This window comes from Aricia agestis, chromosome 17 (assembly GCF_905147365.1).
Source record: "Aricia agestis chromosome 17, ilAriAges1.1, whole genome shotgun sequence".
NCBI classification, from domain to species: domain Eukaryota; kingdom Metazoa; phylum Arthropoda; class Insecta; order Lepidoptera; family Lycaenidae; genus Aricia; species Aricia agestis.
The window spans coordinates 4,765,619-4,783,431 of NC_056422.1; the positions used below are offsets into that span (position 1 = coordinate 4,765,619).

Sequence of the window (17,813 nt, forward strand, 5' to 3'; positions counted from 1 at the left end):
AATTTCATAGATCGATCTGTAAGAATATGAATTGCCGATTATGAAATTCCGGCTGTGTAAGGGCCAGCCTTAGAGTTATGGATAATATAGAAACGTTGTTTCCTCAGTTTGGAGTCCAATTTTAGGAAATTGCATTATAAGTCACTGTTTGGATTCTAGTATAACTTTTTTCTGAGCTAACTATCCTTAAAAAACCTTTCTTTACCGTAACAGTAGTATACAAATCGCTAATACAACCCACGATATACAGGTGTGACTTGCGGCGCCAGTCGTCATGGACGGCAGTCTCACGCTCTTGTAGTGACAGACTACTCGTTCTGATGCTTCGTTGCTCGGTAGCTCGGTGTAGTTGGGGTAGTTGTGGATTTGGATTGGCTGGAATGAGAAAAATATATATTTAGATCAAGAATTAGAGAGAATTTAAGGTTTAATACTTCGATCGCAGATTCCAGGAAATGCTTTTGTATTCTATTGTTGTCGCGATCACCGATGCTCTAATGGGGCTTGAAGAAAAAGAAGACTTTTTTGAGTCATAACATTTGGACGTATGTATGTAAAGAGCGATGCCGCACCGACTTTGTTTTTTATATCAACACTTTTTAGTATTGTTGTTTGTCAAAATGTTCAAAGGGGCAGCTAGCTAACATTTTACAACACAACAACTCACAAGGGAGGTATATATAGACCTCCCTTCACATTAATCACCATTAACTCGTCCTACCAACAAAACCCGTCCCACAACTAACTCGTCCCACACTCACCGTGCCCCACGTATCGTCCCGCCGCTTGCAGAACGACATGTGCCAGTCGTACAGCCGCCTCTCCACCTGTTCCGTCAGGAGTGGCTCGGCCCACGCCATCTCGTTAATGTGAGCTATGAACGTCTTGTTACGGAACTCTGCTGGTTCCTTAATGACGAGGCTCTCTGGAAATTTTATAAAAGTAATAAGAATTAGGATATAGTAATCGTAGTAGGTAAGGTAATTGTAGTATAATATAGTAATAGGTAGAGTAATAAAATAAAATTTTGAGATAACTAAGGTAAAAAGCATTATGTGAAATCATCGAGTCTTTTCCTACTAGTTTTAGAATAAGATGTAGAAATTGTCGTAAAGGTATAAATAATTGATTAATGATAATTAAATCAAAATTACTGAATAAGCGAAACTTCGCTAAGTTTCGCTTATTTATTAATGTAGTGTTTACCTAAATTGGTTTATAGTTATAAACCAATTTAGGTAAATACAAAATTAATGAATAAACAAACAAATATAATGGCACAGTCTACAATCTGTTTAATCACGCTAGTCAATATGTCATTGAAACAAGTCCACAAAAGTTATGCGTATTTTATAATGAATTACTACGAGTAGTTGAGTTACTTGTTACTACAAAATTATTCATCCCACTGGGACGAACATTTATGGGACGAGAGACTCAACTACCCTTATAAAACTGTAAATAACTCACTCATTAGTCCGACACCCTGGTCGTCGCCCTGCTTGGCGGTCTCGTCGCTGCTCGCCGCCATCTTGAGGTGAGCTTCAAACTCCGGGGGTAAAGCGTCCTTGTTACTGAAACGTGTAAGTTACATTTTACAACATAAATACTTTGTAACTACGGCAAGGCAAGGCAAAATGGATTTTCCTTGCTTTGCATGGTCTACCAAAGTACAAAGACTAAAAGAACTGGTATAACACAATTTGAGGTTTGAAACACTTACACAGGGGCACAACCTCATTGTAATACCTAAACCATAGGATTATTTTAAATGTGCAGGATATCAAAAGAATCGCCATAGCAGCCCTTGTAACACAGTTTATGTAGTCAGGTATAGTTTAAGCCACAGATATAATATATTATCAAGATAGATACCGCATGTCTCTCCATTAGTATGAAAACGAGCGTGCCACTTTTTTCCTACCTACTGTGACGTACCGATGATAGAAAACGTGTCCTTTATCTAGGACAACGTTTCTATGCGAATTTCTTCAACTCTAGATTCAATTAGGCATTTTTTCAATCCGATTGACGTTCGATTCGGATAACGGTGGAGCGCAGACTAAAGAACAGGCTTTCGAAAGACGAGCATTGCTCGTCGCTTGGGAGCGCGATATGGCACGCGAAGTGCATACACATGCGGTATCTATCTTGATCTATATTGTCTGTGGTTTAAGCTGTAAAAGGCGGTAAGTAACTTTAGAAAGGTTTTTACTATAACAGTCATTTAATAAAAAAAAATGTTATTTTTCTGTTTGAAAACTAGGGACGTTGATTTTTTACTATGCACGTCCCATTGTAGCATTACTTTGTAGCTATTAGCTTAATAAAATAAAAATAGTTATAATTGACTAAGCCTTACCTTGACGACAGGAATATATTCTCCACATCCATCATGACCAGGCCATAGAACTCTTTAACGCCGAACGTGTCGAAGAACTCCAGCACCGGCGACATGGAGTAGCAGCCAGCCAACGCGGTGCGCGGGTAGTATAGTACGAATGATAGACACATCTCCTGTAAATAAATTACTAGAGTATTAAGAAAAATCAAATAAATGAAAACTATCGTCTACTAATACGACTATTAAGAAAATACAGTGAGGTCCTGTTTCACCACTTCCTGAAAAGTGCCGGATAGGCTATCCACCACTTAACTTGACAGATAAGGATATGGAGAATCTGTTAAAAACATTTGCGGATATCCGGCACCATATCAGAAAGTGGTGAAACAGGCCCTAAACGTTCTAAATTTACATACCTATCACACAATATAAACTGTTTTGACTTCACTTTGGTTGGTCAGTTATCAGAATTTACGATTAACGAAACGCCCCTTTTAAGTCAATCGGATAATCGGGGTTTGTAATGTTCTATATTATGAATAAATCTTGCAACAGACACTTTTATTGTAACTTATACCTGTCTTACCATGTTAAGCCTAAACTAAACAATTAAGATCTATAAAGACGTTATAGATGTCGCAGCCGACTGGTTTAAATAGCCGTTCAATCAAACAGCTAGCCCTTTGACTAAACAACGCCATTCAATCACACGGCTAGCTTTTATATTGAATATTTTAGTCGCTCAAAACGTTCAACACTACAGCTGATTCAAAAGCCGCCGTCTAATTGAAGTAGTTCAGCGCGCACCGCTGCGGCGCTAGGTGCGTTTATATAGCGTCAACTAGCAGGTGTTTGTTGGTGTTTGTGGTTGTTTTTCGGAAAGAAAGTAGTTAATAAAAGTTACAAGTGTTATTAAAGAGACAAAAATTGTGGAGGCACATACGAGTGAATCAAAATTTCAACAATTAATATTCGAGGAGAAATTACGGGATTATGAAATGGATGGACGCAGCCCCAACCCAGAAAGGGGGGGTCAAAACAAAAACAAACACAATCCAGAAAGTCCAAAAGTAGGTTAGGTTAGAACTGTGACTGTGCTGCGGCAGCAGCCGGCGACCGTCACAAAACACGCCTCAGATTTTTTTATTTTTACTTATTGCATTAAACTTTTGGTCACCCCTTAAACTTAATCCGAGAATAATCTTTCAATAAAATACAAAAAGTTTTCCTATTCTCCCAAATTACATATTAAGCTAATGGTCGCCCTAATTAATTTGCCATTAAACCAGTTGGCTAAGCGTCGTCTAGCCGTGTGATTGAATGGCGTTGTTCAGTCAAAGCTGTTTGATTGAACGGCTATTTAAACCAGTCGGCTGCGACATAGATATAACCTCTATAACATCTTTATAGCTATAAACAAGACTTGTCTTTTATCAAGTAATTTTAAAACGGATCAGACCACAACAAAACATTAGATAACGTGTACGTACAACTTAAAAATTGACCATCGAAATAATGTTTAAGTACCCAGTAGACTTTAGTGAAAGAAAACAACTACTAAGATGTAGGTAATAAATACCTGTGACGCTGAATATCCGCCCAATATCGGTTTGTCCCGGGACGTGCTGTCGTACGTGCACTCTGTGATCAGCACGTCGTTCTTGTAGAACTTGCGACCGCCAGGCACGATGCGGGACTGTTGGTAACGAGCGTCGTACGCGTTTTCCTGGTAACATACGTGATGTTAATTACTGTCATGCCTGCAGTTTATACGTGGGAGAGACATGCTTCGGCACGAATGGGCCGGCTCGACCGGAGAAATACCACGTTCTCACAGAAAACCGGCGTGAAACAGCGCTTGCGCTGTGTTTCGCCGAGTGAGTGAGTTTACCGGAGGCCCAATCCCCTACCCTAATCCCTTCCCTAAACTCCCCTAATCCCTTCCCTTCCCATCCCTACCCTCCCCTATTACCCTATTCCCTCTCAAAAGGCTGGCAACGCACCTGCAGCTCTTCTGATGCTGCGAGTGTCCATGGGCGACGGAAGTTACTTTCCATCAGGTGACCCGTTTGCTTGTTTGCCCCCTTGTTTTTTATTTCATAAAAAAAAAGTTCTGGATTTATGTATAGGCAGTATAGGCCATGGCCTATGGGCGGTAGCGTCTTATAGCGTGCAAATAGGGCGTCAGCGTCCTAGGATGGGGCGGCAAAATTAAATGGCCTATAGTCATAAAAATATAAACCCGGCCCTGCAAATACAAATACAACATTACAGTCATCTGTAATGTTGTATTTGATCCATTCTTGTATTTCAAAAAAATATTAAATTCAAAAAGGCCTAACTAAACGAAACGTCTACAAAGGGCCATTTAGTTTCTATAACTATTTATTTAATGTCTTAACCAATTCAGTCTTAGAATGCGCCTATTCTACACTTTCATCATCACCCTAAGGTTGGCTGGTAGAGAATGCCACACGGCATTAAGCCCGCCTATGTAAATATTTGCACAAAGTGTTTTAAATAAATAAATAAATTATTATTAAAAAATCTGTTTAGCTACCGCATTTCTCGAGATACAGCCGTGACAGATAGACAGACATACAGGGAGGTTTTAGTTATAGGGTCCCGTTTTTCGCCTTAGAACCTTAAAAAAGCGTCACCTATCGCATAACATCAGATTTACTTGGTCAACAAAACAACCTTTATAGAACTTCAAGAAAATTTCGCTCAACTAAATTCTAACAGAGACATCTATTGACAAATTAATAAAACTGATGCAACTCTCCAAGTTCCTTCTTATCTACGGGAACTATCACGACATTTAGTTTCGAAAACCGTCAACAGATGGCTTACCTCGGATATCCTTGGCAGCTCCACGTTGTCTCTGATGTGTTTCAGAGATATCTTCCTTGCTGTCCCGTGAGCATGGAGCAGAACTGACACGATATTGATTCCTTTGTCTGGCATGGTCTGGAAATAGGGAGTATTTAAAAGTCAGATTTTAATAGAAAAGTAGATAAAAATAGTCGGCTTTTGCAATCGCATGCTTATTGTAAGTTAGACGTTCCACGTAGCTTTGGCCGTGATAATTAGGAACCGTAATTTTTTTCGCAAAAGCAGGTAGCCAATGTTCTTCCCAGTGGTCAGCTCTATATCTGTGCTAAATTACATTAAAATCGGTCCAGTAGTAGTTGGTGATATTCGCGCGTTCAAAAAAACACTAATACACACACATATATTAAGCTTTATAATTATAATAAACATAAGTAAGTAAATAAGTGTCATTGTTTTTAGATCCGAATCCTTCTAGAAACGGGGTTATTTAAAACACGATGTTTATAAAAGTTATGAATAGGGGTAAAATGATGCCCCTTTTGTTATTTAACCCTTATTTCCATTAAGGTCGCAATAAAAATACACGGGATTACATGGATTTTATCTACAACACCCAACTGAATAATATTCGTAGAAATAAGTGCTCCACTGGGTTATGAGAGTGAATCAGTGAGTGAGTACACACACTTTGGCAATATAAGAAAAACTTTGTATAATATATTATCCTGCTTTTAAGCATAACCCACAAACACTTTACTTTGGCATTTGGTCAACTGCATCCACCAAAATGTTATTTTAGGAAACATACAAAAGAAAAAGGTAGTCAAAAATATCAATTATTTGGGACAGGACAAGGACAAAGACGACACAATTTTATTATACTACTAGCTGACCCGGCAAACGTTGTTTTGCCATATAAATAATTTTTGGTATGAAAAATAGATGTTGGCCGATTCTCAGACCTACTCAATATGCTCACAAAATTTCATGACAATCGGTCAAGCCGTTTCGGAGGAGTATGGCAACGATAACTGTGACACGAGAATTATATATATTAGATCTAGTATCTCTAGGGATAACCATCATAACAATATAAATAACAATAACTTTATCCACAATCCGTTCTGTGTTTCAAGCTACTTACGCTATTAGTACACTCCGGGTAGCAGATCCCAACAGTCCGATACGCCTTCTGTTTCGGCGGGATGATGTGTAACGCCGATATACCTATGCCGGTCCCGAATAACGCTCCGTCGTGCTTCCGCAAGGCCGGGGTGTAGAATACGCGGATACCAGAGCTGTCCAATACTGAAATATAATGTTATGCTATTGGTAAACGAATATTGGTCTGATCATCTGTTGGCTTCGGCAAAGATGCTGGTAAGATGGTTATTGATCTGTGGTTCAGTGGTTAGGTAAGGCGAGGTTAATGCAGAAAAAAAAATGAGTTAGACAAAAGTGCACAATGTGTCCTTCAATCGGTTACATAGCAACTAAAATGTAGTTTATATATTTTGCCTATAGGTATTCAGTTTATATTATATTCAGCTAAAGATTGTTGAATTGACTAGCTGGTGCAAGAAAGCCTTAATTAAACCCGGGTTTTGCAGCTTTTGAACTAAGATTAACTTAGTTCAATAGTAATTATTCAAAAGTAATTTTGATTTGCTGACGTTAGAAAATCAACTAATCAACAAGACTGTTGAATAGATTATCTCCTTTCAAGAAACCCTAGACGTAGGTTACACGCTCAGTTTTTGGAGTTTTTTGAACTAAGTTCATGTATTCAATATTGATTTTGATTTGCTGAGGTTAAAAAATCAACCAATAAGGAGATAATCTATTAAATACTGTTTAATAGATTATCTCCTTTCAAGGAAGGAAGGAAAGGAAGAAACCCTAGACGTAGGTTACACGCTCAGTTTCTCATCAGTTCAGTCCATCAATCTGGTAAGATTGACGCGAAACTGAACATCTAACACTCTAACCAGTTGATTGACGGACTGATCATTTCTTTAATATGCACTTTTTAGCCATCAATGAAGACTGAACGTGTAACCTACGTCTTAGAAACTGTGCATAAGAAAACAAAATATTATTACTACGGTTTTGAACCATTAACTTACAGCATAATTTCAATTTAAAGCTAATAAACTCACCATCATGCAGCTCCTGATTATCATAATGAACTTCAAGCATGTAGTATGACACCCCTCCCCTCTCTCCAAGAGGAATACCGACGTTCTCAGGAAGAAATTCACCTGTAACACACAATTTTCAGCCTTATTAATATCACACAAGGATCATTAATTAATGTTAACATAATAAATAGTTTATATGGTATCATAATAAGAGATTTTCAAGCTTATGCTTATATAAATAGGGCACATATTAAATGCAATTTAAACGATGTGTTTTGTTGTTTTCGGAAGGTTTTAACGTAACATGTAAATTGTGATTAGCTTCCGATTTATAATAGTTTCCGTGTTTTAAGATATTAATGAATTTATGGTAGTTTTTTATTAGTTAATTTATGTTACAATAATTAAGGGAAAATTAATTGCTTCTTGTAAACAACACTTTGTTTTCGAATAATACTAATGGATTTAGATTTGTAGGCATATTATTATAACGGACCTAGTTTATTTGGTAGGATTATTACGTTATGCCCAGTCTACAAGATATTGACTTGACCTGAAGTTACTGTCATCTATAACACTGGTTAGTGGTTGTATTGTAGGTATATACCATCATTATTTGGTCGGGACTCGGGTTATGTTAATTCCAGCTGACAAATAATGACTAATATTAGTTTGACCTAAACAGACCGAATAACTTAGGTGTGCCATCTTACCTTTAGAACCCATACCCAAGCCGCAATCTTTCAAAATTCGGCCCTCCGCCCATTCGTCCCATTGCCTTTTATCATCCTTCTATTCAACCAACATGACTTACATAATTTACATAATAATATGTATAAAAAAACCATGATAATTATTACCTTTAGAACCAATAGCCCAAGCCGCAATAGGTGTCACACAAGTAGCCAACTCCGCGGGGCGATTCGGCCCATAGAACCCGTCCCCTTCGGCCCATTCGTTCCACTGCCTCTTATCGTCCTCAGCACACTCGTACAACACCATGTGATGCACCGGGGATGGGGTATTTTCGGCCACTGCTAACCCGTCCCGTATAGGTTTGCTGTCGATGAGGGGTTGGTAGCCGACGATGTGGTGCTTTTTCGGCAGGTCAGGCGCTTTGAACACTTTGCACCAGAAGAGGGTTGCCATCACGTGGGGGATTTTTAGCTGGAATTAGAAATAATTTTATTTAAAATCAGATAAAAGTATTATTTTAGAAGTAAAATAGACAACGTGATTTTAAGACTAAGTTATATTTATAATAGAACTGTAGTGTATGATATTATAATATAAAAGGGTTATTCGTCAATTCGCCAACGTAAATTACGACCCGTTGGGACGAATCGAGGTGCGTTATTTTAATCTTAATTCGTCCAATAAAATAGTGAAATAAAATGTATCGACAGGATGATGATGTATCTTGCGACAGCAATGCAACTGGATAATATTGTACAATATATGCTGTAAAACAGACATTTTGTTACAATATACGAAATGTTTTATCGCAGGCGGCATTGCTGTTATTGCTAATACATTTCGTTTACGATATTTATATTTCGGAACAGAATCGTCAACTCGTCCCATTTACCTTATTTATCCTCACGTCCCAAGTCTGCAGCGGTATATCGGGCTTGGACAGCGGCTGCAGGAACCGCAGCGGGCGGGAACCACTATGGACATGTCGTGGCAGCTCCCCATCAGAACCAGGAGGACCTAGTGCCCAGAGCACCTGAGTTGTGTCTTCCTGTGAACAGTGATAAGTATCAATTACAATTCATGTAAAAATATTGGACAAATTTTTACAAAGGTTTTTAGTTATTGCTTTGATTTAAGTAAGTACGAGCTTTTGCCCGCGGCTTCGCTCGCGTTAAGAAGTATTATTATATACAAACTTTCATCCCCTATTTTAACCCCTTGGAGGTAGAATTGATCAAAATCCTTTCTTAGCGGATGCCTGCGTCATATCATCTACCTGCATGCCAAATTTCAGCCCGATCGGTCCAGTGGTTTGGGCTGTGCGTTGATAGATCACCATGTCAGTCAGTCACCTTTGAGTTTTATATATATATAGAAGATAGAAGAAGATAGAAGAAGATAGAAGATATCTGTAGGGGCGAGGACCCCTACACTGCAACGATGGGCAGAAAGGAAACTGGGGTTACCTGGTGGCTGAGGTAGCTGGGCAGATGAGCTGAGATGAGATGAGCTGATGTGGTCACACGACACTGTCACCTTCTATTTCACTGAGCTGAGGATTTATCGCGAATCACGGGAACGGCTAGCCGATATTTTTCGTATGTAACGACCGCGCGCCGGTAATGGACTGTGTCGAACTTGCGTCAAACGTATGACAGCTGACAGCGCAGACTCATGCGCAGTGTTGCCAACTGCCACATTCGTCGCGCTAAAGTTTGGCGCGAACATCCTGGGGGGGCCCGGCAATGGGCATGAGCTGATCCCCATCTTGAGCTGAATCCAGTGGGAGCCGGGCAATCTTGCCGACAGGTCTCCGCAGCTGGCCTTGTGAGGTGGCCAAGTCCACAACTCTGATGACTCCATCCTTCCCAGGTAGTAGGCGTGTGATTCTTCCCATCTTCCATTGGAGCGGAGGCAGATTGTCTTCTTTGAGCAGAACCAGTTCCCCAATTTTGGGTGGAGAGGAAGAGGAAAGCCATTTGGAGCGGATTTGAAGGGTATGGAGGTAAGACTTGGTCCAGAGAGCCCAAAAACGCTGAGAGAGAGATTGAATGAGCTGAAAGCGCTTAAGGGGGGAGATGACTCTGTCATCTATTGTGTGCTCGGGAAGAGCTGTGAGCGGACGGCCTATGAGGAAATGGCCGGCTGTGAGGGGCTGATAGTCCGTAGGATCGGACGATAGTGGGCTGATAGGCCGAGAATTTAATACGGCCTCAATTCTAGCGAGCAGAGTTGAGAATTCCTCAAATGTGAGGCGTTGTTCACCGATTACACGGTAGAGAAGTTGCTTGGTAGATTTAACATTAATCTCGTGGATGCCTCCCATCCACGGGGCCTTGGGCGGATTAAGTAACCAAGTTATATTTTGAGCTGAGAGTTTATGGGAAATGGCGTCATTATTGTCATTGAGAAATTGTTGAACTTCTAGGAGCTGATTCCTAGCACCTACATAGTTTGTGCCGCAATCGGAACGTATTAAAACGGGAACACCGCGACGTGAGCAAAATCTTTGTAACGTGGCAATAAATGCATCTGTAGAAAGTGCGGATACGGGTTCCAAGTGAACCGCCTTTGTAGTGAGACAAACGAATATACAAAAGTAACCTTTTATTAACTTAGCATTTCGTAGTTGACTCGATTTAAGTAAAAATGGGCCGGCAAAATCTGTAGACACGTGACTAAATACGGGCTGAGGTATAACTCTGTCGGCTGGAAGGTCAGCCATGACAGGCATTTCGGGCTGAGCGCGGCAACGGAAACATCTTATACATTTATACGTTTTATGTCGAATGATGCGGCGTGCTGATAATATCCAGAATTGTTGACGTAATATAGCATGTAATGTATCGGTGCCAGGGTGACAATGAATACGATGATAGTGATCGATGATAAGGTCTGTGAGCGGACTAGAACTAGGCAGTATGAATGGATGCTGTGCATCGTATGTGAGTTCCGAGCGAGTGAGTCTACCACCTACTCGAAGGAGACCGTCCTGCATAAAAGGTGATAATCGTTGTAACCTAACTGTGCAGAGTTTGTTAATTTGCAGGCGGTGAATGTCTTCTGCGAATGAGTTCTGTTGAACAGAGCGGATCCAGAAGAGCAGAGCTTGTCTACGTTCATTTACAGTTAGCGGACCTAGTTCTCGCGAGTGTGTAGGTAATTTACAGTTAGAAATAAATCGTCGCATGTACGCTGTGACGCCGATAAGTTTATCTAATGAGCTGAATCGTGTAAGAAGATCACTATCTATACCGGGGATTGTGAAATGACATGGAACTTGTTTAGGTTTGAGTCCAGGTAATTCCTGTCGAGTGTGAGCTGAAGGCATCTTGGGCCAGGTATCCTCTGGCAGTTTGAGCCAAGGAGGAGACCACCATAAACTATGCGAAAGAAGAGAATGTGCTGAGATTCCTCTGCTGGCACAATCAGCAGAGTTTAAGTGTGTAGGTACATGACGCCAGATGAGTGAGAGAGAGTTATTAGTAATTTTGGTTACTCTGTTAGCTTCAAATGTTTGTAAACGATGAGTAGGAGTTTTAATCCACGCGAGTACAATGGTGCTGTCTGACCAACAGACGTGTTGAGATATTGTTAGATGAGCGGAGAGATGTTGAGAGACACGAGACATGAGTTGAGATAAAAGTGTAGCCGCGGATAATTCTAATTTAGGAATTGTGAGTTTATTTTTAATAGGGGCTACCTTAGATTTAGCTATTATGAGCTGAACGTTAGCCGATCCGTCGTGATTTAATTCGTGTAAATATACGACTGCAGCAAAACCATTTTCTGAGGCGTCTGCGAAACCGTGAAGTGAGTATGTAGAAGTTAATTTGTGCGGAGCTACGTGTCTGGGAAAATGTATGTTTGAGATGTGCGGAAGATCATGAGAAATGCGCTGCCAGTCTTGTGTAATGTTATCTGGAGTGGGGTCGTCCCAATCCAATTTGAGCAACCACAATTTTTGTAGAAGTAACTTCGCGCGGAATATGACAGGAGTGATCCAACCGTTTGGATCATAAAGAGAAGCTACAGTGCTGAGTATGGATCGTTTCGTTATGTGAGGAATTGGCGGTAGTGAAATGTGATATGTAAATTCATCAGACTGCGGAATCCATCTAATACCTAAAACCTTAACAGAGGGAGAATCTGAGCTGATGTCAAAGTCCTTAGGCATTTCGCATTGATCATCTGGGAAACGTTGTAAGAGTTGAGGAGTGTTAGATTTCCATTTACTGAGCTGGAAACCACCAAGCGATAATAAATTAATGAGTTGAGTTTGAAGAGCTGAAGCTTCTTCTATGGAGTCATGACCACAGAGAATATCATCTACGAATATGGAGTTACGTAATACATGAGCAGCTTGGGGATAGCGATGACCTTCATCATCAGCTAGTTGTAATAATGTGCGGATAGCATGATAAGGACTTGAACGTAATCCGTATGTAACAGTATTGAGCGCATATGTGAGTAAAGGTCGATCAGGAGACGATCTCCAGAGTATGAGCTGATAATGACGTTGATCTGGATTGATAATAATATTTCTAAACATCATTTTTACATCTGTGGTAAAGACTACACGATGTGTCCTGAATGTCAGAATTATATCGACAATATCACGCTGAAGGGCGGGGCCTGTATGTAGGCAATCATTAAGGCTGACACCATTGGATGACTTACAACTGCCATCGAATACTGTGCGGAGTTTATCAGTACCTGATTTAAATATACCATGATGAGGAATATAATAATGAGGTTTATGGGTAAAAGTAGAAGGATGACAAGGTGTCATGTGGCCTAAGTTTATGTATTCGTTCATAAATTCTATGTATTTTGAGCGGAATGAATGGTCGGATTGTAATCGCTTTTCTAAGTTAAGAAATCTACGGAGAGCAATAGCATGTGTACTACCTAATTGCGGAGCATTCGATAAAAATGGAAGAGTTACGATATAACGTCCCGATCGGTTACGAGTAGTAGTTGAGCGGAATAAGTCTTCACATTGTTCATGTAATGGGTTTGAGTGAGTTGGACGCGGCTGGGGTTCTTCTGACTCCCAGAATCGTTCTAGACTTTTATTTATATCTTGATGAGAATGAGAATGAGCAGAATGAGCGGATTGAGCGGAATGAGTCGAATGAGCGATATGAGCGGAGTTAACTTGAACTACTGAGTTATCATATAATTGTTCAATGGGACCTATGAGGGCAAAATCAAAAATCGTGCCGAAGGCTATGGGCTTCCCCGGGCCCAAAGTCACCTTAGTACCATCTAACACATGGCCTAAAACATCTGAGCCTAAAATGAGATCGATGGGCGCAGGAGTATGATAATTGTGATCCGCTAAAGGAATAAGCTGACTTTCCGAGTCATGTACTACATCGGGAATTTTTTGCATAGGTAGGTAACCTGTGACATCCTTCAAAATATGAGCGGAAGTTGTGATAGAAGGCGTGTCACTACGTGTGGGCCGAAAAGTAATCGAAACATGACCTTTAGAATTTTGTATGTGCTGATCTCCAACGCCTGTAATTTTTAATGAGCAATGTTTCGGTTGTAAATTAAGTGTTTTTACTAAGCGTTGAGTAATTAAAGTTATCATACTACCACAATCAAGTAATGCGCGTGCTTTATGATAGTTACCATATTTATCTGAAATATTCAAAACGACTGTAGGTAATAATATGGGAGTTTGTAATGAGTTATTATTATGCTGAGTAGTATTAACTTGAGCGGAATCATTATGAGCTGAATTATGAGCTGAGTTATGAGCGGATTTATGATGAGAAAAATTATTATTTAAATTATTGGGCTGATTTTCTAACTCTGAATGCTCCGTGATGGTAGGTAGTCATTGTTTGTTATTATTATTATTATGAGGCGAAGATGAATGCGACTGATGAGATGTAGATGGTTGATGATGAACGATCGTATGGTTTGTGTTAGATGTGTAGGTATGAGTATTATTATTATCACGACGACGGGGCTGCGCGCGCAGGTGAGCGGGAAGTAAATGAGCTGATGATGTTGGCGAGCGTGGTGCATCATGACGATGAAGAGAAGTGTGATGATTAGGACTACCACAATCCTTACAGACACCAGTCGACCTACATTCGTTTTCGTAGTGCGGACCTAAACATTTACGACATCTACCTTTTGATCCTATGAAATCCCAACGTCCTTGAATGGGCTGATGGTTATACTTGGGACAAGCTATTAATTTGTGCTCTGTGGACCTACAATATGGGCAGTAAAACTTAGATTTAAAACTGGCTTGAGCTGAGTATACGCGCTGAACTTGTCGGGGGGGAGAGGGGGGTGCATAGTGTTGGCGAGAATGAGATGGAGCTGGGGTGACATGCGGGGTACGCATGGTATGTGCTGAAGGCGAGCGCTGATACGCGGGGCTTATGGGTCTAAAGCGGAGACTGCGCGGAGAGCGGGGGGAGGGGGGTTGTTGACGGGAAGGTCCCGCTTGACCTTGAGAATCAGTACGCGCTGGCGTCGGACATTCTGTCTCGATGCAGCGCGCGTGCTCTTCTAAAAAAGAGATTAAATTATCTAATGTGGGCAGGACATCAGAGGCGCCGTATCTCCTCTCGAATAATGTGCGGAGCTCCCCCTGTAGTTTACGGACTACAATGGAGACAAAAACATAGTTGCTGTCCATAGGTAAATTTAAATTTTTTAATGCGCTTTGAGCCGAGATGAGCGGAGTGAGAAAAGTAGCTCGGATACTCGAGCGCATATGAATGTTGGGCAGACCGAGTATAATATCAACAAACCTGTCGATCAACACGCGACGGTTTTCATATCGACGTGTTAGTATGTCGAGCGCAACACTATAATTCTCGTTAGTGATTTTTAGATGAGAAACCATGGATAATGCCTCCCCCGACAGGCATGAGAGCAGGTAATGTAATTTTACCGCGTCCGACAACGTTGCCATGTCGTCCATCAGACTACGGAAAATCGTAATAAAAGAAGGCCATTCTTCAACCAACGAATTAAACTTCGGAAGCTCAATTTTAGGCAAAACGGAAGAAGTGAGCTGAGGAGACTCCGAAGTACTTTGTGTATTTTCGGCTGCCGTTAAAATAAAATAATAATCAGAAATCGCAGTGTCGTAATTCGATGTGTAAAGTTTTTCGTTGTCTTGGGATAAGTTTGGGTCGTCTAGGATCTCGTGATAAATTTTCTCGAGTCTTGTTTTTTGATAGGAGACTTCCTTGAATCGCGCATTAAATTCCTTTCTTAATGTTTGAGAAGACTCCTTGGAGTCGCCACTAGAAAGTGCTATCGCAATTTCTTTGAGCCGACTGAAAGCTTTGACGGCCTCTCTGAAAACGGCAGCTTGCGATTTAGTAGGCATGCTAGTGTAAAGGAACCTTAACGAGCTGATAAAAATGTATATAAGTAGTTAATAAACTATGTTGAAAAAATAGCAAAGTGTTATAGTAATGTGCTGAGTTAGTATATTTGAATTCTAACGCAAGTATAACTCGGTAACAGCAATATTATGTAATGAGCGGAGACATTAAACGTTTAAATGCGATACCTAAGACGCTTGTTATTGTAATAGTTATTAAAAACAATTAACAGATGTTTCCTATCGGAGCGGAGGTGCTGAGGTATGCGCGCGCGGCGAAAGATCGATCGCGATAAGGCGAGTAATTAAGTCGAAGTACCTAAATGCTAAGTTAACAACTGTAAATATTTCAATGAGCTGAACAATAATAACACTTAATGTAATAGGCACAAACTATGTGATGTATGAAAGTTTCTTTGTTCCTACAACCCGACGGAATTATGTTGAAGATATTTTTATATTGGTATTTGGGCTGAAATATATTCGGGAATTTAATTTAAATGCAATATAGACGCAATATATGGGCTGAAAATAATGCGATTACAATTATACAATAAGATGATAGGGGATTAAATTACCTATGCAAATTATTACTTAATATGGCGGACGAACAAAATCGTATTTGGCAAACTTGCAAAAATATTGCCGTAAGGGGGTAAAAAATGGGCGGAGGCTACTTTATTCGATAGAATATTAGTAATAAAATGGGATTCTAATAAGATTAGGCAGAAATATGAGCAGAATGAACTGTAGTTTTATTTTTCGCCGGGCGGGGCATTAAAGCGGGTGGGTGAAAAAAATATTCCTAGGCTCGCTATGGACCAGGGAGTGTGCTGAAAGGCTCGAAATGACCAGAAAGGTCACTGGACGGCTCGAAAGGACCAGAAAATGTAGGGGCGAGGACCCCTACACTGCAACGATGGGCAGAAAGGAAACTGGGGTTACCTGGTGGCTGAGGTAGCTGGGCAGATGAGCTGAGATGAGATGAGCTGATGTGGTCACACGACACTGTCCCCTTCTATTTCACTGAGCTGAGGATTTATCGCGAATCACGGGAACGGCTAGCCGATATTTTTCGTATGTAACGACCGCGCGCCGGTAATGGACTGTGTCGAACTTGCGTCAAACGTATGACAGCTGACAGCGCAGACTCATGCGCAGTGTTGCCAACTGCCACATTCGTCGCGCTAAAGTTTGGCGCGAACAATATCTCAATCTCTTAACATAAAATGTGTTGTGATTTGATATGACCAAACATATTGTCTCTTTGACATTTCCACATCATGTTGTTGCAATTTTACTAAAATACTGCTGTCGGTACATACTATTTTAATTTTTAAGACACCAATTCCACTATCGTCAATCGCAAATTAAAGCTTTTCAAATGTAAAAATTCTCACCCCAATAACGAAGTCCTGTCTATCACAAGTGTCTAGCAGTCTTCGGAACTCGACAGTCGTGTGGGTCTCGTTCTGGTAGCCAGAGATCAGCTCGTAATTCTGGACTTCATCAGCTACCGTCCGGTCCTCGAAGGTCAGGCCGTGGCAGTCCTGTAAATGGGAAATTAGGTTATTAGTATTTGGTGTTTAGGTAATGACTAATGGCAATATGTAGTACTTATGTCAAATGTGACAGTCCATGTTAACTTTATAAGTTATAGGTAGCAAAATAATATTTTGACATAGTTCTGCGATTTTATTAATGGGACGAACTAATTGGGACGAAACGCCATTTAGGTGGTTCACACACAACTCACTTAGCACCGTTCGCACGTCTTAATTTCGTCCCATTCTACGCCAATTTAAAAGTTGGCAAATTGACAAGCAAATTCTAAATGTTTGTAAATTTGACTAAATATACGAATTTTTAATACAATTCCATGGCTTTATTTTTCGACCTAAGTGCTTCCTAACCTTTACAGATGCAGGATACTTAATCGTTTTTTCGAACAAAGGGCCATATATTTTATATATAACAAAAGGTTAACTTAATAACTCCTTTAAAATTGTATTCTTATAAAATTATCCAAAATACGCGAATTTCAAATTTATCCGCTACCTTCAAGGTTCAATTTCGTTTCTTTTCTACTCAAAGGAACAGCTGATAGTAAAAGGCAGATGTCGCGAGCTGGAGGTGCGTAATAAAGATAAATAATAATAGTTTTTGTCCAAGGCAGATGTTCGCGCACGTGCCGCATGTTGACGACACCTGGTGTATCATTTACCAAATGTCAGTGCACCTCTCTTTGTTCCGAAGAAGCTTCGCCAAGGATGAAGATAGAAAGGATACCAATTTTATAAGTAGCTGATCCGGCAAGCGCTGTGCTGCCTATGTTGGAATATGCTTGGAAGACTCAAAGAAAGGTCTTCCGACTGAGCGAGGAGATGTCTTTTCCGACGTTGCGTTATGATGCCAACTCTTTTCAGAA

General features: G+C 40.4%; 1 protein-coding gene across 1 annotated transcript in view; it reads right to left on the minus strand.

The window, feature by feature from the left end:
- Positions 1-22: 22 nt before the first annotated feature.
- The window catches only part of LOC121735187 (MOXD1 homolog 1-like), a 103,478-nt gene continuing 85,687 nt past the window's right edge, over positions 23-17,813 (minus strand). Inside the window, exons 4-14 of the mRNA XM_042125907.1 lie at positions 16,786-16,935; positions 8,909-9,064; positions 8,181-8,487; positions 7,339-7,440; positions 6,324-6,487; positions 5,198-5,314; positions 3,924-4,070; positions 2,363-2,517; positions 1,471-1,574; positions 762-925; positions 23-375 (exon numbers count right to left, since the gene is read on the minus strand). Coding sequence (XP_041981841.1) covers positions 202-375; positions 762-925; positions 1,471-1,574; positions 2,363-2,517; positions 3,924-4,070; positions 5,198-5,314; positions 6,324-6,487; positions 7,339-7,440; positions 8,181-8,487; positions 8,909-9,064; positions 16,786-16,935 — 1,740 coding nt within the window. The 3' untranslated portion in view covers positions 23-201. The remainder of the gene's footprint in view (positions 376-761; positions 926-1,470; positions 1,575-2,362; positions 2,518-3,923; positions 4,071-5,197; positions 5,315-6,323; positions 6,488-7,338; positions 7,441-8,180; positions 8,488-8,908; positions 9,065-16,785; positions 16,936-17,813) is intronic.